The sequence below is a fragment of the Anneissia japonica genome, unplaced genomic scaffold, assembly GCF_011630105.1.
Source record: "Anneissia japonica isolate Jap-2015-1 unplaced genomic scaffold, ASM1163010v1 scaffold4536_len1192065_cov207, whole genome shotgun sequence".
NCBI lineage: Eukaryota > Metazoa > Echinodermata > Crinoidea > Comatulida > Comatulidae > Anneissia > Anneissia japonica.
In genome coordinates this window covers 1,042,663-1,069,533 of record NW_022703183.1, presented here as the reverse complement: position 1 = coordinate 1,069,533, position 26,871 = coordinate 1,042,663, and the positions used below count along the sequence as shown (strand labels likewise).

Here is a 26,871-nt window from a genome sequence, read left to right as displayed (position 1 = left end):
TCTGCTTTCTTTTCAGTTTTAGGCTATCTTGTTTTTAATTTACTTTTGAATTTCATGATTGTAAAAATTATTTTTTCTTTTTTTTTTTTGATTGGATATATTCACTGTAAGAACCAGGGCTTCCTTGAAAAGCAGTGCTAGTCACTGAATGGATACCACCTGGTTAAAGAAAGCTTAAATAAAATAAATAAATTGATTGCTTCAAATGTTTACTGTGATGGTGAGTTCAACAGTCCATCTGTGACAGGGGTTCTCAACTAGACCTAGGTTAGGCCTATATCGCAGTAGGGGCAAATATGATTCATTGAATAAACACTGAATAAATTTTACACAACCTTGGCATTACCTTACAGACGCGTGTGAATGCTTTATATCTCAGTAGGAATAACACGGGAGATGGCTCATTTAGAATTTGTTAAATGTTGTTAAATTTAACTTCATGTGTGAATCGGGTATTAGATGGCAAGGAATGACCACAGTTAAAAGAAACTTTTGCACTCAAGCTGCTAATTTCATAAGAAATCATAAGTAACTGATGATTATAACTTAAAGAAGCAGCTAGAGGAAGTCAAATTGGGAATGGAAGGTGACAATGCATTCCAAAGTAATGGAGCAGCAACTGAATACACTACTTACGATGATGTAATGGTTATTATAAACTTGATCTAAAAGTGCGTTGAGGTGTGTAAGTAGATAAAATATCATTAATACAGTGTGGCCAGTTTCCCTGCCATGCTTTGAATCATCTAGAACTGGGTTCACTAACTGACAGGCAGCTACTGTATGTAATGAAGTCACGCAAGACTGGTGACATAAGCACTCACTTTCAAACAGTCTTGCAGCTAAGTTCTGCTATTTCTAGAGTTTGGCAATAATTTTTCAAGCCAATGTAAGTTATTTGGTGGGTGGATGTGGGTAGTACGTTTAAGAGTACATAAGAGTCCTTGGATTTTTTCTTTTCATATTCCTCACTGAAGTTAGTATCAACTACCCAAATAGAGGTTTTTGCATGTGATAGGCTTAAATGTCTATTTCATAAATACATATCTGGATAAACCGACTAATTACCATGTTTGTGTTCGGCTTATATCAGACATGAAGGTGAGCTTTTACCGAAGTTCATCAGCATTTAATTTATGCACATATGTTACTTGGGAAAAGAAATACATAGTTGGAAGGAAGACAGTGTAGAATATTGTTATATGTTATAGCAACAGTTACATTTGAGAAGATGGATATCAGATGCTCATGTACACATATTCTGTAGTTTGTGTTTAATTTCTTAAATGTATTATTAAATTGAATTACTTTAGCTGCGTGAATGCTCTGCTTTGACGAGTGCCACCAATATAAGATGTAGCTTCAACCAAAAAGTAAATATAATCATATGCAAAAATCTGTGGAAATGAAGTTTTTTTTTCCTTTTTTTCAATTAATGGAAGTACATTTATAGTGCGTCTCATACATTGGCCACCATTTGCAATACATAACACCCCTGGGAAATATCCAGGGCAGTTCTTATGTACAATTTGCATCCATATTATGGTCGTAAAGACATTTTTACCAGTCCAAAATGTATAATAGTTTGCATTACTGCTAAGTGTAACTTCAAATATTTTATTGCTGTGTTGAGTTTTTAAATTCTATTTGAAATGAAACTGAATAATATGCCCAACCTGCACACCTGCTAACAAAATGGATTTTTGTTTTCTTCACACAAGCATAATATTATCAAATTTTAGATTGTATTGCAATAACCAGGGATATTTATGATGTATATGACACAAATTAGAAAAAGTTTTTGAATATAAAATATACTCCCTCTTTAGTATAGCTTAATTAGAAACAATTATTGCCAAACAGTTCTACAAAATCTGAGAATCATTTTACAGGAAATCTTAAATTATTTATTTACAAATATGCCTAGAAATTGTTACAGATCAGGATAGGTGTAGATAGGAATAGAATTATTGTTGATTACAGTGAAATGGTGAAAATAAATACATACTGAGTGTGGTCAAAAAAGAAATTTTTATAAGAAACTCTCATGGATTTTCACCCTGTATCCAATCATCATGAATTATTTATGAACCACCAGATGATCAATTAGTTCAGAATTTAGAGAGAAATTGCTTGTTGAAGGTAGGCAGTAAAGAAAATAATAATGATGCCTGCTTTAATATGTTGGTATAGAATACTGCCTGCCAGTTAGAAACTGCAATTTTTGTGACAAGGTGTCATGACCCGCTCAAGATCTGGTAAATAATGTAATGTAATAATTATGATACATAAAATGTATTCTTCAAAAGTGTAACCATCATGGTAACGTACTAGGAAGAGAAATTACTTTGCATTCAAACTAGATCAAATCAGATCACATTCTGAGACCACCCACATTTCTAGGTTCCAAACGTGGTCAAATTAGAAGGCAAACTGAGTGTAACATACGATAGTTTATAGTAGAGAGTAATGGCTTATTTTATTTATTATGCTATGTTTAAAAGATATATAGATTTATATTTGAAAAGCTTCGATTGTAAGCTTGGTTGGAACACCTCCCTCAGGAAATTATTTTTAAAAGCTGATCTTTGTATAGACTTCATAATGGTGTTTTTATATTAACAATTTTTAAAATGCTCAATTTCTGCTTAACGTAATAAAAATATTATTATATTATTGTTGTTAATAATTAAAGTGGTTTTGAGAAAGTTAATAAGTTAAAGTAGCTTGTTCAGGCCTCATTAAAACAAAAATAATTAATAAAACATTTTAATACACATAAAATATAATCAATATATATAACAATGGTAAAAGTTACAAAACTATAGTTCTGTCAGGGGTTTACAAGTAGATCAAGGTTACTAATAATTGTGGATCATTTTCAAATTTAGATGTCTTCTATCTGAAATAAACTTTTAGTCACTTCCAGTAAAGAATCCCATATACCAGCAGCAAATGTATAACAGTTTATTTTTAAAATTGTCAATCTCATTGTTTATTTTTATTATGAGACGTTTGTATGTTATTAAAATATGTATTTTACAATTGGCTATTACAGAAGTTTATTTTTAAAATTGTCAATCTCATTGTTTATTTTTATTATGAGACGTTTGTATGTTATTGTCATATGTAGTTGAAGGTAATATGTATTTTACAATTGGCTATTACAGAAGTTTTTTTGACAATTGCTGTGACACACTGACAGTTGCTTAATTTCAGTAAACATCACTAACATTAATGATGGTTCTTAAAATTGCATTACATCTACTTTACAATACATTTATGATAGAGGGAGCTATAATGAGAAGAACTCAATTATTGAATTTATCTGGTCACTGATACTTTAAATAGAGTAATTTTCCTACTCAGGATCAGTGGGAAGTCTCCGGCCACCAAAAGGATGTCATATCATAAAGTCATCTTGTCTTGTCAATTCTTCTACTATAGTATGATTTGTGTGTCACACTCAAGTAGTTTCTATTTTTTAGATACATAATCATGAGATAAATGTGAATAATGAAAAATGCAAACATTATTTGTCTTTATTATATTATTTTATGCATAATTAGCAGTTTGACATCAAATATAATTATATGTTAATGCAAATGCTATATTGTTTTAGTTTATAAATTTATATAATTTATAAATTATTTTATCTTTTAGTGTTGAGCCAGATCTTGAACTTCAAGCATTGTTCAAACGTTACTTTACACAACTAGAGTTCTTTAAGGGGTCCGTGCTAAACAGCATAGACTTGGAAAGAATAAAGGTAAATGATGGTGTATGTATACATCTACTGCATTGTGATTGATGCAGTTGTGTCTTGTAAGTAAAACTGGTATTACGATGAAGACAGGGATCTTAATCTAATCTTCAAGGGCCTCTTTTTTGTGTCAGCTTTGATGTATAAAGCCCCTTGTGAAATGTATAAATAAATAAATACATTTTAAAGACAGAAATAGATGGGAACTCACATGTAGTCTAATTCACTCCTTATCCTCGTAGGAGAAGCTTTTTTGTGTGAACTTGTCTTTATTTTGTTTGCATTTTTGTGTGACAAATAAACTTGGTAATAATAATGAGAATAAAATTAAATGATGATGATTACATTACACATGTAATGTTTCTGTCTTGGCCTAGACATCAAATTACTGTTTTTATTATTTGTCAACAAAATAGTTATATATTAAATATTTTTTTTGCATATTTTGTACATTTACTAGATACATTTAAAGAATATTTGTTACATGTGTTTTGATAGCTTGCTGAGGCTGATGCGTGCATCATTCTCTGCGATAAGTACTGCACGGACTCGGACGCAGAAGATGCGGCAAACATTATGCGCGTCATCTCAATTAAAAATTGCTGTGCAAGGATCAGGGTTATTGTTCAACTAATGCAGTACCACAACAAGGTGTGTGAATAAATGAGCAATCACTTAGCTACACAAGCTACACATAGTTATAAGGCCGGCTAGGGTAAATAAACAGGCATACATTAAGCTACACATAGTGTACATAGAGTCAAGACACAGGCATGCATTAAACTACATATAGTATACATGTAACAAGTAACATCTGTATGTGAAAGGTTATAAAATAACTTTATGTATATTACAATTACATTATTCTGCCAGCAAAATTAATGTAATTTACACTTGCAGTATCATCATACAGCAATAAAAGTGTTATATATGTATGTATTTCTATAATTATTTATTAAGATCATTATTTTATTTGTTATTCTGTTCATATATTAAATGACACTTGGGTGTCCATATTCATAAATGTTCAGTAACATAATAACAAAATATTTTTTTTTAAATATGTGGTTGATAAATGGAAACATAAATATATATGAAAATAGAAGCAAACATATCCACGGTACACTCTTGAGTATAGATTGAATAAATTAAACGAATACTCTCAGGGCACAGTATACATGAACATGTCAACAGAGCAGATTAAAATATTACATTTACATCCATGTAGCTTTAACTGCACAACACACATACATGAACATACATCAACATAAAGTATATCCATGTTACAAACTAAAACATTTATAAAATATGGTGCTTATAATTCTTTGGTTTGATTGGTTGAGTTCAAACTCATATTTTATCAGTTGACAATAACCTAATATACATCCTCCCAATATAACAGATAATTCTATCCATATGATAGATGGTAAAGTCTATAATATATCTATAAAGTTGGGCTAAATGTTGTCTTCAAAGTAAAATGGATTATTAATCATATTGTATTAAAATGAATAAAGAAAAACTAACATTTGCACTGTCATAAAAACAGTAAAGAAGGAGAAGTTGTAGCCATCGTTTCAGATTGACAATGTCTGTTATTTACATATCCATAACAATGATATTTTTTTACTATTTTCATTGGATATTATGGTTTACTAGATAAAAGATATAGTGTTCAGCTTGTTAACATTTTAATGTGACGACTTTTCCAGGCCTTTCTTCTGAACATCCCTAGCTGGAATTGGCAACAAGGGGATGATGTAATATGTGTTGCTGAGCTAAAACTTGGCTTCATCGCACAGAGTTGCCTAGCTCCTGGCTTTTCTACAATAATGGCCAATCTTTTTGCTATGAGATCCAATAGTGAGGTAAATTAATTAAGTATATTTTTGCTTGTTTTTAAGTGTTTATCCTCCTTTATGTTTTTTAACTCTTGATTATTCTACATGTGTGTTGTTTTTCAAAAATATCTTATTACTAATATTCAGTTTTTACTCATCAGAAATTTTTAGAAATGTAAATTCGTAATTCAGTTGAAATAAAATTGAACAACAGTCTGTTTATCTTATGAATATAATTTTTAGAATTGGACACATTTAAGATTTGAACAGGCTTTGATATATGATTGAATATGCTATGAAATGTGCATTTTATAAGGAGATACTTACCAATCTCTTTTGTGTATATCCTCCTCTTTGTGTTATCTATTCTTCTTTTTGTTTATGTTGGCGTGTTATATATTATTTGTGTATAAACTCAAGAAACATGTATTTACAATTCTATTTATAAAATTTGTTATTTAACACATTTTGTATAAAGCAAGTAATCAGGAACTCCAAGACAAGTCAATTATTTCTTTTTATGCATGTAAATGTACTACAAAAATCTAATATGCCATTCTTTTCTTTCAGTATGTTACATATTGTGCGTGTACAATAATATACTGTATATAATATATTCACATAATAACTTTCAAGATATCTATAAGTAAAATGAGTTTTTTTTAGTATAGGATTAAGTTTTATGTAAAAACCTACAAAATAAAATTTTTTACTAGATTTTTAAATAATTCTGAAAATAAACCATGAAATCAATATTGAAGTTTTTTAATTGCATTACATTGTTTTGTTTATTTATTTTTTTATAAAATGCTTTTTGTCTCCATGTTTTTTTGTTCAAGCTTGAAAGCTGCACTCTCTGTCTGACCTCTACCGTGCAATATGCACTCTGTGTCTGACCTCTACCGTGCAATATGCACTCTGTGTCTGACCTCTAACGTACAATATATTTTCATTTTTTTTGCACGACCTTCAGTGAAATTTCCATTGCATGATCTGTTTGTGATAAAATGTCATGTTTTAATTTTCTTTGTTGCCATGGTTTTTCACTCCTTTAGATTGTTACAGCTACTAATTTTATGGGCCAGCTTCCTATGTATAAGATTGTACGTATGGTGGTATGAGACTGTAGAGTATAGCATTTCTAGAATATCATTGCATAAGCTTCACAAACTGCCATCGCACATGCTAATACTCATGTAAGTAAGGGCAATATGGTAGCAAATAACAAGCCTAGCAATTCTGCAATGGTATTACTGATTAAAAATTAATTTTTTTTTAAATGTTATTAACAATAACTAATATATTATTGCTGGAAGTTAACAGTTTGAAATTTGCATAGTGTAATAACGATGTAATAATCTAGTATTGCAAGAATGTCAAAAAGTATTATATTATTTTAATCATTTTTACAGCTAAAAAATTAGATTTATAAATAACAAATATAGTGACATATTAGATATATAATTATGTTCTTAATAAATAATAACAACCAAATTATAGTTATGTTATCTATTAATTTTTCTACTCTTAACATATTTTGGGTTTTCGTAAATTATAAACTCTTGTTTAAATGCTTTTGGCTACTTTTCATCATAAAACTCATGTCACCTATTATTAGGATATACAAACAAGAAATTGTACAACAGTTATTGACATATAGCATGGCTTTTTTAAGCTTTGTATGTTTATTTATATTTATATTATTAGTTTTAATAATTAAATTATTTTTGTATTATTTTACTTTTATGTTAATGAATAGAATTAATTAAACTTAAACTTATGTTCATTAGGTTAAACATATTGAAAATAAATAATCTGTTTAATTTAAAATTGAACTTGGATAAATTTTAAAAAATGAGTTTTCTTGCATAATGATTATTTTGAAATTAATTATTCAGTCTATTAGTACAAATATTTTTGTACATCTTAATTTTGTTTAAAAAAATTTTTTACTTGAATTATATTAATATTAATGAATATTACATTGTTATACCTTCTATTTAAGGTTCATATTCATGGCTTATCCATCCCTTCCTCAACCCATTGTAACATGCATGCGCATAAACCACCTTTTTCCTATAATCTCAAAATTTAACCTACAGATGTTCTCTAAAATATGCATATATATCACTGTTATTAGATGTAGACTAACTTTTTGTATTTATAATATATCAGCTATCAAAAAAATCATTTTTTAATTTTTTCACAGCTTTGGCAACAGTATATTTGCTTATTTACTCATTTTTACAAAATATTTAGAAAATTATCTGTTATTTATGTTAAGGAACTATATGCATGCAAGATAATTAAGATGAGTTTGCATAATTGACTTATTCATGCATATTTTAACTTGTAAATATGTTAATAATTTAATTTAAAAATATAAGTTAATTTGATAAGTTGAGCGAAGTCAAAAATCTGCATTTATTTATGTTTTTTTTTGTTTTTTTTAGTAGCAAGGCAGTATCAGTAAGATTAGTAAGCACAATTAGTATAGTAGCATATTATATGCTAGGTGGAGATACAAAGGTTAGATTGTTTTGGTCTATCTTGTTCTATGAATGTTGTGTTTTCAGTTCTCCACATGTCAACAAATTTGACGAGGGTCTGCCCTGTCTCACTACTGATGCACATGAGGTGTAGCAAAATATTCCTCAAAGTGCTATACATGCAGTCTTGTTTGACCTTTTGCATACAAATTGCAAAAAAGGTCTAGCAAACCATGCACCATTGAAAAATTAGTGCATAGTTGGGAAAGGGAAATAATGTAGGAATTACAATATTGACATTAAGATTAATATATTGAGAGGTTGACTCTCCTCACCTAGGAGTTGGTACTTGCATGTTTGAAAGTGATGCCTTGTGCTGAATTACCAGCTTTAATAACTAAGAGTGTATTAAGTGAAAATATATCTCTTACAACACTGATTTTAATTGAATATATATATACACACATATATATATATACACGACTATATACTACCATAGGGGGAAACCTTAACAGTGGAGAGGGTTAGAAATGATACCTTAAGGCGAAAATACTGCCGCTAAGGGGAAATTTTAACGATTTTAAGGCGAAATTTAGACAAAGGAGTTAGTTAGGAGTAGTATATATATATATATATATATATACATATATATATATATATATATACACGCTTAGAAGTACCCATAGGGGGAAACTAAAACAATGAAGAGGGTTGAAAACAGTACCTTAACGCGAAAGTAGTATTGCTAAAGGGAAACTAAAGCGACGTTAAGGCGAAATCATAGACAAAAGAGTTTCCCCCTAAGAGCCAAATATAGGTAATATGTAGCAATGCAATTTTGATAGAGTTAATAATAATAATAATAATTCTGGATTTATATAGCACTTCACGTTGACACAACCTCGAGGCGCTTAACAACAACTGAGAAGAAAAACCAAAACAAATGCAAATGTACCAAAAAAATTATTATCAAATATTTGGTTTTAGTTTAGTTTAATTAATTTCAAATTAGAGTTGAGCTGCAGCTTGGTAGTTAAGATACATGCCTTCCAATCTCAAGGTCCTGGGTATAAATCCTGTCAGATGATAAATGTTATAAAGAAATAATACTATAGTAATTGTAATAATAGGAAAGCTATGATATTTTCTAATTAGGATATTAATTTAATCACATAATTAATCTATATTATATAAATATATACAATATATAATAAATTTTGAAATATATTTATTATTATTTGTCAACTAAACTAATTATATATCTGATATCAAAGATCATGAATACTTATGTCCATAAACAAACATTAGAATTCAGGCCTTGTTCTACGGAGTCCCTCTGGAATCGGTGACCTTTTCAAGAGAATTTCTTCAATACCCCTGCAAATTAGCATCAGTCTTGTCATCATAGATGCATGAATAACGTTAAGCAGATTTTGTGGCACAGGATTGAGTTTGGATCAATCGCAACTGTCACGAATATTGTGGCATATTTTAATTTTATAATTATTTGTATATAAACCAAGATTGTCACATTTAGTTTGATAAATATATTCTAATTTTAGACTTAAATTTAACACATCCTAATCATAATTATGATCATAAACATATTAATTACCCTCAATTATATCTTAATCATTTTAATTTTAATAGTATACACAGTAATTGTTTAAAAAAATTTATGCTCAATATTAAATCATATTAAAATTATAGTTATAATAGATTAAAATATCAAAGATAAAATGCTTTTTGACATTAAAAATGGAATCATATTATTAGAAAAAGCTGTATTTTGAGTTAATGATGATGATAATAATGATGTATTTTATAAGATCTACTTTACATTTCCTTCCACAAATTCAATTTGCAATGTATTTCTATGTAATGGGTTACAATAAATTGTAACTGATTTTAATATTTTTGAAATTGAAAGCTGCATACGAAGGTTATATACAAACAATTTGAAGGCATTTCACATGTTCTACTAGGCAAATACAAGAAACCACAGGTTCTAGGATAGAAAAAGTTTGAATCTTAGTATACATTGCAAATTGGTAAGTTTCTGTAAGCCATCTTAGAAAATATAACTGATTGGTACAGCCGTGGACAAGATTTATATTTGTTTCTACAGTGTTTCAGGTTATGAGTTATTGACCGCGACATACATTTCAAAAAATGAATTGAAGACATATTTTTTATGCTTATATTCAGTAGTATGGGGCCAAGACTGTAATAATTGTATGTGTAGGAATTTATGTATTGCGGTTGGTAATACCATGCAAAGTGGCTGCATTATGATGGAGAAACAAGTGTATGTTTATGTATTGTAATACAATTTACAATGTGGAATGCCTTCAGTGAGAAAAAGGTGTAACAGTATAAATAAAAGAAAATAAATATATAATCAGACATTTTATGTGAAATATGATTATCTGTAAATGTTGTGCATATGCATTTCTTGAATTGATGGCAGTATCTTCTAATTTAATTAATTAATAAGTTGTCATCAATTTATTATCAGACCAGGCTTACATATTTCACTGCTGAAATTATCTGTTGCCTTCCAGTGTCAATCCATAGTCTGAATGTTACTAGAAATTATTATTATTAGGATTATTATTGCTTTTATTATTAACATTTTTCTGTGTTGGATTTTTTTTAATATTATTCTATATCTAATTAAACTATCTTAATTTTATATTTTTCTTTCAGACTATTTGCTTTAAAGTTTACCTTATTCTTCCTTATTTGTATTTCCTGTTTTCTTGCATTGATATCATTTCCTTTAGTTTGTCATTTAAATTCTATGTTACTGTCTTCCTCTCTGCTTAATCTCATTGCCAACAGATGCTGACCGAAATGCAGCAAAATTGTTGTAAACATCCCAAAGTTGGGCCACCAAATGTCACAGGTTGTAAGGTAGTAGTACTGAAAGCATGCTGAAAGTAGCCAGTGACAATATTTACATTTAACATCCACTATTAGTTAGGTATAGGTTATGTTTGCAGTGAGCCCTCTACAGTATTATCATTATCATCCTGAATATGACAGTAATAGTAGCCTTCAACAATGACCATTATCAACGGTATAATATATTAGCTCAATTTACTCATTACAATATTGACTAGATTTTTTTTTTTATATTTCCTTGAACAGAAGTCAATAAATTATAGGTTTGTGATAGTAACAGCATGGAGGAGAGAAAGCAGCTTTCCTCCATCATTATAGCATGTCTTTCATCACTATGACTTCAAATATTGAAAGCCTATAACCAGCAGAATATCCTAATATCGAAAATGTGTTAGCTATATTTTTAATTAAATTATGATTTTGCCACTGAACTGTAATTAATATTGAATAGTTTAGTGTGTGCTAGGAAAAAGCCTGTAGTAAAAGGGGGGAAAATGAGATGCCTTGTAATGATTTATTTTCATCAAGATGACAGGGGCTGTTAGCATTAATAAAACATGTGTTTTAATAAAGGTTTATACACAGGTCAAAATGTTACTAGGTGTTAAACCCAACTAAACGCAAGCGACAGCAACTACCGTATTATAATTCTGCTGAGGTGTGCTTACCTCAGTATCACATGTATGCATGCTTAGCTTTAACCTTCTCTTTTTCACTTCTTGTATTTTTTCCTGTCTACATTTTTCCTTTGCATTCTTAATATTCTTTAAAGTTTTAAGTATTCTTTTCATTTATTCTTTGCTCTATCCACTTCTTTTTACATTTTCTCCTGTCTTTGTATTCTCCTTGTTGATATGTATTCCCTTCCTGGTTGTTACTCATTATTCTCTTTCTAGTGGTTCACTGTCTTTTTTGTTGCATTTTCTTCCAGTATGTATGTTTTCCATTTGTGTTTCTTTTCTTGCTAGTTGTTTTATTCCTTTCCTCCTCTTTCTAATGCATTTTCCTCAGTTTCAACTAGTTCACTCTCCCCAACTTACATTTTCTTTCTAGTTCTTCTTTCCACCAACTTTACCGGGTACTCTCTCCATCTTTCATTTTCCTCTGACCCCCTTCATTTCACTCTCCATATTTCAGAATTCTCCTTGCTTAAGTACTTTTCAAGATATTCACTTTCTCAATCCACTTTACTTTCTAAACAAATTAAAATAGATACATATACATATTAGTAGTATAAAGGTTAATAGTTCTTAATCACTTTAAGTTTGTGGTACCTAGATTCCTTCTTTTGCTCTATATTTATAGACTAACATAAACACTGCAAACTTAAAAAGTAATTATGTAAGTATATGATGATATTGATGATTTACAAACAAAAGACACAACAGAAATTTTAGATATACAGTAGTGAAAATCAACAAGAGGGCAAATGATACTAATGTTTTACTTGCTGTTGATAGTAGTATTAATGTAGGTAATGATAATAATGATAATTTTTATAATATTAGCATAGTATAATTAATGTGTATTTTGATGATGGTGGTGATAATGATGATTATGATATGAATGTGATAATGAAAAGCTGCTCCCTGCACCACCTTGCCTGGCAAAGCAATGTGTATGGCTTGGCTTTTTCCTTTTACTCTTTTACAAATGCTATGTTTGAAGATAACTGATGCCATGAAAATTTGTAATTAGCCTTACACAGACCAACTCTAGGCTTATTATTTCTACATTTCCTAAGGGAGCTAAAATGGTACAGATTTGCTGCTACCTTTAAGTAATACGTTTTATACTCTCTCTCTAGGTACACAAATTGCTTGTACCATGTGACCCAAACTGTGATTGCACACGCTCAGTTCACATTTGATTTTAACATAAAGTTAGCTTGGTTATATAATATTTGTAGCATGAAACCATACTTCAGTTTTAAAGCATGAAGTGTCATTGGTGATGAAATCAGCATTAAAATGTTAATTATTCAATAAACTTATATTTTATGTTATATAACTCAAATGCAGATATATTTTAATTAATTATATAAAAATATTTATGTTAATTTTTTGTACTAATTCAAATAGGCCTAGACAACCATGCCCGTTGTGGTTGTTAATCGTGCCTCAAAATGTTGTCATTCAATAAACAACATAGTTGAGAAATATTTAGAATTTAATTTGTATCAACTGCTTCTGTTCAATGTTTTTTTGTTCTTATGGTGTACATGTTCCATCTGTACTTGCAATTTGTATTTTTTAATGTTTATATGTATGGCAATTTTCAAATTATATCTCATTTCTGCTCTTTTCATAGTATTTGTATTCCAGGTTAATTATCTCACATTTTTACACTCCTAACATGTTCACCCTGAATAATCTTAACACTGATTAAGTTGACCATTGTCATCCAACCTTGATTGACTTTCAATTTATAAGATGGATTCTCTATAACCTAAATCTCATCAAGAGGTAAATGAGTAGAGTTGAGGAGTTGTAAGTGAAAGCATGAATACTGGAATGTTAAGCCTAGAGGTATAAAAGCATGTTTATGAGCTACAAACCACATCTCATTCCCATAAAATAATATTAATTCATCTCCTTTTGTTTTGTACCTTTATTTTGTTCCCCTTTAACCCATATGTGTTTTCTTTCCTTTGTTGCCAAACCTTTTTTTTAAATAACAGTCTAATGATGGTGATGCTGAAAACACAGAGGTTTGATGATTGTTAATTCTAATATTTATGAACAATAGACTGAATTAGTCACCAAACCAAAGCTGTTACAGTGGGTATAACATCAAACCAACCGCTAGGTGGTAGTTTTTTTACACAATAATAAGCCTCTGCTCGAGTAAATTTTGACAGTTCTCAAACTTATTTATGTGAACATTTTTGGTAAAGTGGGTTAGGGTTAGGGTTAGCTGGGCCCCCCTTGGGGAGAAAAAGCACAATTTGTCGGGGAGAAAAAAAAAGTTATATGTATTTTCTACATATTAGTAGACTCTAAAATCAATTAAATAAGCCTTTGAAACCCCTAAATTGTCAAAGTTTTCGGGGGCTTAGCCCCCAGGACCACTTTCGAAACCGCTTATTCGAAGCTCGACCATGCCCACTTTGGTTTTGTCTGGGAAATCTGACCCCTCATCGGGGCATCGTCTCCCCCCCCCCGGAAACTCGCCCCTCCCCCCTTCCAAAAAAATGACTTGATGACTGTATTTAAGCTGAATGTGTACCTCTAAATCAACAGCGATCGCCTTAGTCAACGCTGGATGTGGTGAGTCCCGCAAGCGATTGACCTGCATACCCTGCAAGGCCTCTCAAACCTCTTCATATTTTAGTCTGAATGGAAATTTAAATCAAATCAACCCTGTCTCATGAATCTATGAATCATTCAAAATGTGTACATTGTTATAAAAAGTATCTTTTATGCTATTAACTTCATTGTTTAGATGATTTAATATACACCACTTTCGACTCTGCTCAATGCATTAGCATAGCTCTTTATCCAGTGTTTACAAATTCATAACCACTCGGCAAAATCGCGAGGACGTAATCTTTGGTGACTAATTCGGTCTATTAAGAAAATGCTGGTGGAAGTTTTATTTTTTTCACTATCAATCTTAATACTAAGCTGCAATAGCTGTAATTTATCTTTCAAATTTGATGCTTTGTTACATTTGCTATTTCAATGACAGTAAAAGTTTACTAATGCCGATCAGTTGTGGCTTGCTAGCTTAGGTAGATATTACTGTATTTTTTTTATACTTTTTTTTTATTATGTTGCTATTTAATTATTGTATTTTATTGTTATTTTTTTGTGAGTTAATGCTTTATTATTATTTTGTTAGGTTTGGTATACAACTATTGTTATTGGTGCTATTTCATTATTATGTTTTATTGTTATTTTTGTGTGTTTTAATATACTTGTTATTGTTTTGTTAGGTTTGGTATATTAAAATAGTAACCATCAGCTTTGAAGCTGGAAAGTAATAAACTCTGCAGAAATATATCATGGATTAAGGGGAATGGTCTAAGAAAAAATGTGGTATATACATTATCTAAACATTATTGTGGTAAAAAAATAATAAAAAAAATAAAATATCTTTATGCCATTTAGTGACATTATGTGGCTATTGAATATTTGATGAAGACAATTCCTTTTGTTCATAAATTATAAAAGAATTTGGAAATTCTCTTCAAACAGATATGCCAGTGGCCCATTTATATTCATGATCTTGCTTGCTCTAACAAATTTCATTTGAATTTCTGATCAATAAATGATAAATTTGGTATCTGTCTGATTCAACAGTTCTACTATCTGTTGCTCTCAGATTCTAGATAGAAAACTATTCCAAATAGAGGTAATGATCTATACAAGTAATAAAATACTAAACATCTCTGAATGAACATTTTGGAAATTGCATTAATTGTGTATCATTTTTCTGCAATCTAAATTCAGCATTCACTAGTAATACTTTGGAGTGTTGTTTTTGAATTTTTTAAAATTTATTCTATATTTGAAATGTGGAACAAATATTTAATAAAATTATATTAAAAAAACTAATTTAATTTGATGATGATAATTGTCACTATCGAAACAATTCAATTAGTTTTAAAAATTTGTTCAGAAACCTATAATATTTAGATGCTTGTGGGTTGCTTTTTATACTGTTTATTCTTCAGTATATGTATATGTATGTAAATATCGGTTATTTGTGTATGTTGATAAAATGTATTGAAACTTAAGATATTCTATTTTGTCAATCTCAATCAATTTGCAATGTTTGCAAATTTGGAAAGATTTGCTTTAGTCACAATGAAAGAAGTAGAGAGTATGAGAATAACTGTTAGTGATATGGAACTTTGTATGCACAAGAATTTTGTCATTTTGTGCAAATAAATACACTATTCAAAATCTGTAGTTAGATTTGTGATAGCATTTCTAGTGCAATAGTGATGTCACATATTTCATATGTGAATGTATTTAAATTGAAAATGATTTAAAGAAACAGTACTATTGTGCACTAGTAGTTACTTTTGTTTGCACTGGATTTGCTGGGAATACTATGGGTTTCTTTCATATAACAACTGAAGGTTACTTTTTGCATTTAAAAAAAATGATTAACACTGTTGAACTATATGCTAAGACTAGTTGATAACCTATTTATGAATTTTCTAAATACCTTTTTAACAATGCAGCAGTTTAATAATCTGATGCATATAAAAAATTAAAGCTTTAAAATTGTAAATGCCAACTACTCATGGTATATGCTTCATCATTTTATGGAAACAATAATTTGTTTTAATATTCTCATATTATTTAGAATGGTTACACTCTTATAATGAGAGTTTGTATGCTTTTATTTATATTTGCATTTAATACTACTACCGCTAGTACTGCTACTACAACAACATTGCCATAAATGTTCAATTTTACTCTCTTAGCCTATTAAAAGTGAGGATGCTTGTGGTTCGGATTTTAAAGACATGCAATTAGTTGTAAGTCTTGACGCCTGCCCTGGTCCAGTACATGTATATATCAATGTATACTAACACCAGTTTTGAAGCCATTCGTCAGCAGTAGTCGGAAAGTTAATTAACATATTATGAATGCCTGATGATTATAGCAAACTTTTTTAATTAAAAATTTATATTAACTACTTTGTTGGAAATGAAAAGCTTACCTGCTTTTGATTAATTATTTTGTACATTATCAAATAATATGCAAATTACTAAATGATCAACCAGCATTTGAATATGGAAGGTAGTGGTCACTAACATTATTGTATACACAAATTGTTTCCTTTTAAAATTAATTCAGGAAAGAATTTTTTTTTTTTTTTTTTTTAATCACAAGCAGATCATTTCCTGTATGTTCTTATAAATTGGCATATTATCATGAGTATAACAGTTGTTAAAAAGCATTGGTTCTTACACAAAATTAAGATTTATAAATGATATTGCAAGTGTCAAAATTGGATTATTTACTAATAATTTTTATGCCAGTTCATATGAAAATATTCTAATAACCTAGAACTTAAATGTGGTGCTCATTTTTTGCTAATGATAAATCAAACAATCATTTTGTTTGACTGAGTAAGATAGATTATTAGCTTTGTGATCATCAGGTATTCATTATTGATTCTTCCGAAATAATGTGGCATGGTCAAAGACATGTAAAGTGCAACCCACGTTTATCGTTAGCCAGAATGTGCCTGTAAAAATATTAATAAAATATGAAACAAATAAGAACAATTTTGAGAAAGTATTTGTTCTTGTTTGTATTCTTTCTCGATTGTTACATTGTGCATGCTCCCCTGCATTCCTTCTTGTGCCCGGTTTGAAATGGCATTTTCACTCCTTTGTTGCAATAAATGCAGACACTGTTTCAGCGTTCCTTTCATGAGTAGCACAACTGTTTAACTGCCTTTATTTCAGCCATAAAGAGAAGGCCGTGTTTCCCCCATTGTAGCCCCGAGTTCGTTCCAGCACTTAACATCAATTATGTATGAAATAAAAGTATTGTTTTTATACCAGTCATACATCGATCAAAAATAGTTTTCAGTAAACCGACGCACATTCTCAACCGTTCGTTAATATTCCATTGTGAAAAATTGTTGATTATTTTAGTTGTTTAATTGTTTTAGAAACCAGCTGTGTTTAATTAATTATGTTTAATTATTTTTGAGGAATCATTTGTGAGAATAACGTGTGGTGAAGGGATTTGTAAAGATAATATTTACTTTATATTTATAATGGTTGAAGACATTTTTTAAATATCCACATTTTTCATTTATATATATTCCACCCATATATTGCTTTGCACAACAATTTCAGAAATGAAACATGTCAATCAAATTTATACATTGCAATCATTTTCGCTGTTGATAAATCACAATATTTTTATAATCAATATTGAAATTTCATGTTTTAAAAATAAATTTTTCAACATTTAATATCACATCAACTCATATTTTTTATTGATAAATCATATACATACAATTATATATATTCCTGTTTAAATCTCATCGATAGTCAAAATTTGCATTTTTTTAAATCAATTTTTGCAATTAAATTTATAGCAATCTTTATCATCTTTTTAATAAAATATTTACTTTAATTTTGGATTGAAGATAACTAAATAATGATAAAATAGGAGTTATAAGCTGAGAGTTAACAATTGATCTGACTAAAGCACACAGTAAAAATTGAAATACTGCAGCAATATTGATATTAAGATATTTACTGATTATAATATTAATACTACTACCAAATGTAAAACATTGAACCACTAAATTAAGAATAGTACAAAACAAAAGCAAAATATTTGAGTATGTCAGTCAATCTCAGACATTCAAAATGTCATTCAAAAGATTTAAAATAACTTAATTGCAAACTTAAGGAAAATTTGAAATGTACAGAATAATTAATAGTAATATATTGAAATAGATACACAAGATCTGTACTGCTAGTAATGCCCCTAACTGATTCTAAAACTTTGTTCCCCCCTAAACCATCTTTCGTCTGTATAGGGATCCAACGACTTATGGCAAACAGACTACTTAAACGGTTGTGGCAACGAAATGTACACTGAATACTTATCACGATCTTTCACGGGAATGACCTTTCCAGAGGTCACACGGTAAGTTATTTCTTCAATTCCATAATTTGTTTTGCTCATGTTTTTACTGCTGATGATTGCTGATAAATGCAAAATATATATGCCACACTCCCCAAACATTCATTGCATATTTTTGTGACATTTTTTTTATTTAACATGTGATAATGATTTTCTGTTCCTAAATTAAGTGGTGAATCATATTTATAATTGGCTTGGATTTTGAAGATAAAATAATACTATGCACTGCATGTATCATTATATTGATTATCATTATCATCATTATTAACATTATCATCATTCTTATCATTATCAATATTATTTTTAGCATCAACATCATCATTATCAGTATTACTATCATCATCATCTTCATCACCATCATCATAAACATAAACGTCATCATCATTACTATAATCATTATCATCATTACCATCATTCATTATTACCACCACCTATCACTGTCATTGCTGTAACAATCAACCAACCCCATTATCATTGACATAGTTACATTGTCATCCTCATCTTAATAATCATCATCATCACCAATATCTTTACTATTAATTTCTTACTACAATTGGTAGTATATCATTGTTAAAATGCATGTGCATTAAAACAGAAAATGTAATAACCTTTGCAATCACCTCTTATCCAAAAACCAGAGGATCCACTAATTAGTCTTAAATAAAACAAAAAGACAGTAATTCCGAAAAGAGACTGAGACATTTTGAGATTATCCAATTAGCATGTTAATTGCTTTCTCTTACCTTGACCTCCATTTTTGACCTAATATGCTCCTAAACTTGAAGCACTCATAATTAGTTTCTGATTTTCTGCTCATTAAATATTTCTACTCTTTCAAATATAGTAAAAATTACTGCTAGACTGTCCAATTATATATAATGCATTTTTGAAACAATATTTTACTGTTAACACTTGTTAAACATGACATTTTCAATGACCCTTCCTTATATACTTTTTTTACTTGTTGCATACCTGTCGTAACCAATAAAAACAAAAAAATTCATTAAACACGGTGTTCAGTGTTAATTGTGATTTAATATGACATAAATAGTTATTTAGTGTATGTTGCATTTATGAGTGGCAGAAGTTATGGAATAATAGAAGGAATGCTAGGTAATAAAACTTATATTATAATTAATTTCAAAACATTTATTAAACATTGAAAACATATAGTCATATATGAACTGAATATTTAGTAATTAGTATATTCATAGAAAAATTCATGTGGTCCCTATAATGTGGTCCCTATAATGTTTGTCTCCAACGTCCAAGTAAAGTACACTGGAGAATAAAGTGTACAATCAAGAAATCTTGTAATATTATTTGAAATTTGTATAAAAACAATTTGATTTGTTTTACATATGATGCTATATACTGCTCAGCTGGATTATTTCAAATTATTCAGCAGAAGTATGGAACAAATATGCAAGTGCTACACTTGTGGTTTAATGAGTGTCCAGCTTGACATTCACACAGATGTTTAAAATTCAAAGTAGTTTATGTAGCAGTCACTAAAAGCATGCTATAATAATAATAATTAAATTCAGCAGAAAATACAGAAAAGATACAAATATTTTAATTTGCAATATTGAATTACAGATATTCAAATATTGAATTTCATGCATACATCTCTCTCACCAATGCCTTCTATCTATACCCCAAACCAACTTCAATACTATCGGCAACAGATCTTTCACATTTGCAGGTACTACTCTCTGGAACTCTACCATTACATCTAAGCAATCTTCTAGAATATCCACTTTCAAAGCCAACATCAAAACATTATTATTTTAAGGAAACATTATAACTTTCAGTCTAAAGCGCATTTGATTTTAACATTGTTTTATAATTTGCGCTATATAAATTCTCAATTATTATTATGATTATTATTATTATTATTATTAATATTATTATTATGTTTGAATTGCCTAATTTGTATATTTAAGTAAGTTATTTTTTTACTTTAAATTAAAGATTTGAATGAGAAAAAATATACACGTAACATACTGTCTTTTGAGAAATACTTTATGTTGGAAAAAACATATATCGGCTAGTGACGTAAGCTCTCTTTTGTTCCAAAGAATAAATATTTTTATTGATATAAAACACTGCAGTCATTACATAGAACGTCTACAAACATCAAGTCCTCAAGTGCCTTGAACACTTTCTTTAGTGTTCAAGTGCTTTTATGTGTTTCTTAAGTGCTAATGGTTTTAGTGTATTTTTTAGTAATGATCGATCTGGCGTCATTCTAAGCTGAAGCCTGTTTAATTGCTATCGGTATTTGTCAAAATGCTGTGTTTTTAGTCTACAGTACATAATAGTTAAGATTATAAAACCAAATTGATCAATAGATTATTGATCAGTATTCGACTAGGTTATTATTTTTTTATACTTGGATCATAGATTACTATGTAAAAGTAATTAATCTGTAAGTTATATAATAACCTATCAATACTGATCACTTACTATTTGTATAATGAATTGGCAAATAGGTCGCATTCCAGTGTCACTCTGTCTGTATGTACTTTTTTGCAATAAATGTAATTTTGAATGTATAATACATAGCAGTTGTTGATAGGCCGACCATACACACTGGTGACCAATTTATGTATCAAAAAGAGAGCTGACTTCCTGATTATTCTACTAAATAGGTTAATTTACTTTTTATGGTGTTGGTTAACAGTGATGAGCATACTGTATACTGCTGTACTTAATGTCATGTGATGACATGTTTCTTTCACTTTTTCATCTTAATGTCCTTATATGGTATTATTAGTAATTTATATTCATTTTAGTAAAATTTGTTGTAAAATCATCAGTGTTAATTGTAGAATTGAATTATTCATGTATTAGTTTTTTTGCATGCCCAATAATAAAACTGTAGTTTGTAGGAATATAGAAGTAAGTCAATAATTTAAATAACTTTTCATTTGCTATTTTTTCAGAGTGAATATGTAAACAATTCAGATGACATTAAAAGCCATGTTGAGGGGCATTTGAATCTAGTAGAAGTCTCATAAACTACTTTATTTAGTAAAGCCCTCAAGTTCAGGTTTCTCTTTATAATATCTGAAAAATGTACTTAAAGGAAAAAATCTTTTTCTGTTGTTGCACGATTACTGACACTGTAAGACCATCATTTTTATATCTGAAGAACTATAATTTTGTTATGAAAGAATATTTATTATGGTAGTGTAGTAAAAGGCAACAGATCCGCTAATTATTTGTACACTGAAAATTCTGAGAGGTTATGGTTTATTCAGTTCATTCAGTAATTTTTTTTTGCAGTAACTATACTCATTTGATATTGTTATAGTGTTGTAATAATTTTGTTGTTTTTGTTATTTGTAGATTATGTTTCGATAAATTAAGACTACTACTGGTAGCAGTGGAAACCAATGTGGACTCAGAAACCAGCACGTAAGTTGCATGGCTAGCACCCAAGTTGCTTACAGTCTTCAAATCTATTGTCTTAATTCTTTAATAATATTATTTCATTACAATGAAATTGAATGATAGATCTGTTTATATAATTGAGTTGTTATATTTTCAATACATGTTGATCATCAACATGTATTGAAAATATAACAATACATGTTGATCATCATCTGGCAGATGCATCATAGCAAACTGTAGGGCTAGAGACCAAGTCTATGCATTTGGCAACATGAGCATGATACCAAACCATAGGGATGGAGACCAATGCTATGCATTAGAGGATTATGGGCGCAAATATAAGTAACCCAACTTTATCACATTTATTGGTCTTTATCAGTATGATTCCTATTCACAGAATCGCCATCAATCCAGGACCCCACGTGAAGATTCAAGAACAAACCCTGGGGTTCTTCATTGCTGACTCAGCACTAGAGGTTAAAAGGTCAGCTAAATTCATTATTTTTTTAATTGTTTCGGTTCATCCTACTATTCTTTCTTATAATCATCTTTTTCAACAACATAAACATCATCATCATAATTATCATCAACATCCTTCAACGTTTTGTGTCACTGGGTCACCCTAAGAAATGGAACATGAGTACGGAAACTGTAAAAAGAGTAAATAGATAAAAACATCCAATGGTTCCATTTCGGTCACCATCATTTTCATCATCGCCATGACAATTAACAGACAGCATTAATTGTAATAATGTTATTTTTCAGAGCATTTTTTTACTGTCGATCTTGCCATGGGGACATCCGAGAAGTTGCTCAAATCAAGCAATGCAGCTGTGACAATGGTAAGCATGGCGGAGGTATCATTCAATAACCCTTCGGGTTTAACAATCAGGGTTTTTTATTACTCAGTAAATCTATATCTTCAGATAATATAGACTATTCAGTGACTTGATTATTCTTCTATTTTGATGGGTATAGTTTATGTATTTAAAAAAAATAGTATGGTTTTAAATTTACTAACATGTTCAGCATGCCAGCTAGTGAATTAGTATTTCATCTGTATACACAGCTGAGGTGTTTGGATAACTTGGATAGATTAGGCTAATAAGTGATTTAGTTGAATGTTCAATTTGGTATTTGTCAACAATTTTCTTATTTAACATCATTCTAGATTTTATACTTAGTTTGACAGTTGCTGTGGTACATATATTGGGTGATCATTTCACCTCAAGGCTTTTAACTTGCAGTGTATATTTGTTACATCATATCCTATGCAGACTATTTTGACTATTCAGTCTATTTTTGCACAAATTTACTGTATAATTACATTATTAACTGTAATTATGATATTAATAATTCATCCTATTATAGATTGACAGATATATATTCTTTTTTTTAGGCTTTGAGATTCTTCATCCTTGATATAGGTTACAAAAATGGATGTTTTAGACATCTAATTTGTTTACATATTCAGTTAGATAAACAATTGTGCCTGTCATACCAAATAGCTTCACAAAGAGATGTACTTTATAATATAAATATTCATAAGGTTTGTTTGTATTAGAAACAGAAGTCATAGATTTTTTTAAAAAATTGAGTTGTAAAAGCATTGATACCCCATTCAAGAATTTATTGTATAATTTCCTTAGATTTACTTACATTTTAATGAGATATCGCTTGTGTCCTTGAGCAAGACACTTTATTTGCATTTCTTATCTCCACCCAGGAGTATAAATGGGTACCTGGTTGGGTTGCTTGCTCCTGCGCTGAATACAGCAGCAACACTTAAGCATGTGGATCCAATTTGTATCTGCAAAGAAAGGCGCTATATAAATATATGAATATGAACGTATGATAGAGCATCAGCCACAGCAATGCGACGCTGAGGTACATTGATGCTCACTTACTGCCAAACTGATTCAATAATTGGACAATTACGCAAATTGCACCACCAATCCCTTTTGTCTTGAAAGGCTGCTAACTATGCCACAGAATCAACCATTTTTTCGTTGTCTATCTCCATAGCGATATCGCTGCAAAACATTCAAAAACTAGGTTATACACTTCTTTTTATAAATTTTGGGTAAGGATCTATCCAGTGGTATGAACGCAGGTCAAATATATTTATTTAAGATAGAAACTTCATATTTTAACCTCAATGAATATTACACATAGTTCCTATCAAATAATTATATAATTATTTTTTATATATTGCATCATATTATAATTGTATTAAAAATTTTATAACAAATATTTTTATATATTTATTTTTGTCTGCTAATATGTAACTTGTGTTTTAACTTTCTAACTGTTTTAATATGCTTCTTTTGAATGTAGTTTCTTGTCTAGGTCAGATGTGAGATAGTGTCTGTAACAGTGTGATTTTTATTATTTTTTCCTTCTTTGGATAACAATGCTTCATTTGCTCTTTTTATGTCTTTATCAATTGTCTGAAGCGCACGTGTATTTCTTGTTCATCTTTCTCTCTTCACTATAGCCAACAAACGGCGCCGTAACACTTACCATCGACGAATTTTCTCAAGAGCCAGCATTAGAACTCCAGGTTGTGTTAAAGTTGATAACTATGCATATTTATTAACTGCATGAATATGTTAATTTATAATGTATAAGTTTGTAGTGGACTAGAAGCCAGCACGTTCCCCTCCAAAAAACCAGCAATAAATTATATTTGTACTGAGTATTGAATCTGCATGTGCTAAATGAATGCGCCATAAATCACCCTATAATTTGCAGTGAACGATAGCTAAATTGTCGTGCATATTTGATAATCATGAATATTATAATGAGCATAATGAATATAAATGCCGTATAAATTTATCCCATTTATCCCAAAGTAACTGCAAGAAAGTGAGCTTTGTGCAGATTATTTGATCCAGAAACTATGTGTATTTATTTGTCTCTGATACCGAGCATCAGTTCTGCTCCACTGCTCCATTGTACCTCTGTGTCCCATATTTGTTCCCGAACTGTTTCCTCTTCTGCCCTTTACCCTTGTCCTATATTTGTGCCTTCCTAACTATTGTCCTTTCTTGCATTTTGACACCTTTGAATGTACTGTTTAGCTGTTCAATATAACATATTCAAGTAGTATTATGATGGTCATCATCATAGATGGACTCATTAAGATGATTATTAAAATTATCATGACAACATCACCACCATACTAATAGTGATGATGACATCATAGGTCAGGTTCACACGAGAGCCCTAGTATCTGGATCGGGAGCTAACCGTTAGCACTAGCCGCTAGTGCCCATGTGAGAACGCCTGATCGGTTAGCGCTAACCGTTACCAGGATCCGGATATGCTAACGTTTAGCAAGCGCTATCGGTTAGCAAGTTGAGCGTGTTTCAGTCATTATCCAATCACTCATACGTGTTATCAATTTCCAATTTCATATTGGCCAGTGATTTGATCATCTTGGCATCTGGATCGGGGATTTTCTTGTATGAACGCACAGGTAAGCGCGCATTTTGTGATCTGGGTCCTGCTAACCGTTAGCTATCGTGTGTGAACTTATCTATAGTCATCCTCACACCAAGTAGACCCAATGATTAGGTGTAATGTTAGTGATAACTATGGACATCATCATCCTCATATTAGGTAGACTAATTATTAAGTAAACTTTTAGTAATGATTGTTATGATCATCATGACATCATTTTCAACTTACTCCTCAAGAAAACAATTATGACATCATGATTATTAAGTATTTTGTTGATAAATGATTATTAATATAGTAATCTTTGTCATTGTGATCATCATATGAAGTAGACTAATTATGACATCATGATTATTAAGTATTTTGTTGATAATAATTACTATTGATATCATCATCACTGTCATCATCATATGAAGTAGACTAATTATGACATCATGATTATTAAGTATTTTGTTGATAATTATTATTATTATCGTCATCACTATCATCATCATATGAAGTAGACTAATTATGACATCATGATTATTAAGTATTTTGTTGATAATGATTATTATTATTATCGTCAACCTTGTCATCATTACCATCATCATATGAAGTAGACTAATTATGACATCGTGGTTGTTAAGTAGATTGTTATTAATTATTATTATTATTATTATTATTATTATTATTATTATTATTATTTCACCATCACCACCATCATAATATCTACTTGTAACATTTGGTTATGATCATAATGAACAGTATTTATTTTACATTGTGTTCACAATAATGTAAACTGAAAAACCCTTACTAAAATTATTTTAAATTATTATTGTTGTTATTATATAATTTTTGTTATTATTATTATTATAATTATTATTGTTGTTGTTACTATTAATATATAATACCAGTTTTAATAATTTATTTTTCATGATAATATTTTTTATTATATGTAAGCTAACTATATTTTGATTGATGATTCTCACTTTGATATCAATAATCAGTAGATTGCTGACTTGTAGACTTTATGGTATCAATCAACAGCATTTCAGTAGGTTAACACCAAACCATCAACACTTATGAATATTTAATATATAAATTAGTGTGTATGAATACTTAATACATAGATAACAGGTAGTGGAAGCACTTTAAGCTAACTATAATTAGTATTTACTGATTTATATTGTTTCCTAATCTGTAATGATTATAGAATAAATACATAACCCAGTACAATTAAATAAGTAATTATAAATCAATCAATAATTTATTAACGTAATTGCAAAAGATTGAAGGGCAAAATGTGGTTTTATTTCAAATCTGGATGTTTATATTTTGGCTGTGTATTTAAATGAAACTGACTATGATAAAAATGATAATTTCAAAGAGTAAATGAG

The 26,871-nt window shown here is 29.6% G+C and overlaps 1 protein-coding gene across 21 annotated transcripts in view; it reads left to right on the top strand.

The window, feature by feature from the left end:
- The window catches only part of LOC117104321 (calcium-activated potassium channel subunit alpha-1-like), a 102,863-nt gene that overhangs the window by 52,190 nt on the left and 23,802 nt on the right, over positions 1-26,871 (top strand). For 10 of the 21 annotated variants that reach the window (XM_033245136.1, XM_033245134.1, XM_033245127.1 and 7 more), the window contains exons 9-16: positions 3,664-3,769; positions 4,262-4,414; positions 5,476-5,631; positions 16,441-16,494; positions 18,528-18,637; positions 21,989-22,057; positions 22,431-22,517; positions 22,799-22,875. In XM_033245136.1, the coding sequence (XP_033101027.1) occupies positions 3,664-3,769; positions 4,262-4,414; positions 5,476-5,631; positions 16,441-16,494; positions 18,528-18,637; positions 21,989-22,057; positions 22,431-22,517; positions 22,799-22,875 (812 nt within the window). Of the gene's footprint in view, positions 1-3,663; positions 3,770-4,261; positions 4,415-5,475; positions 5,632-6,659; positions 6,708-13,680; positions 13,711-16,440; positions 16,495-18,527; positions 18,638-21,988; positions 22,058-22,430; positions 22,518-22,798; positions 22,876-24,530; positions 24,597-26,871 lie in introns of all 21 variants that reach the window. The other 11 variants (XM_033245131.1, XM_033245125.1, XM_033245118.1 and 8 more) reach the window with 4 other exon arrangements.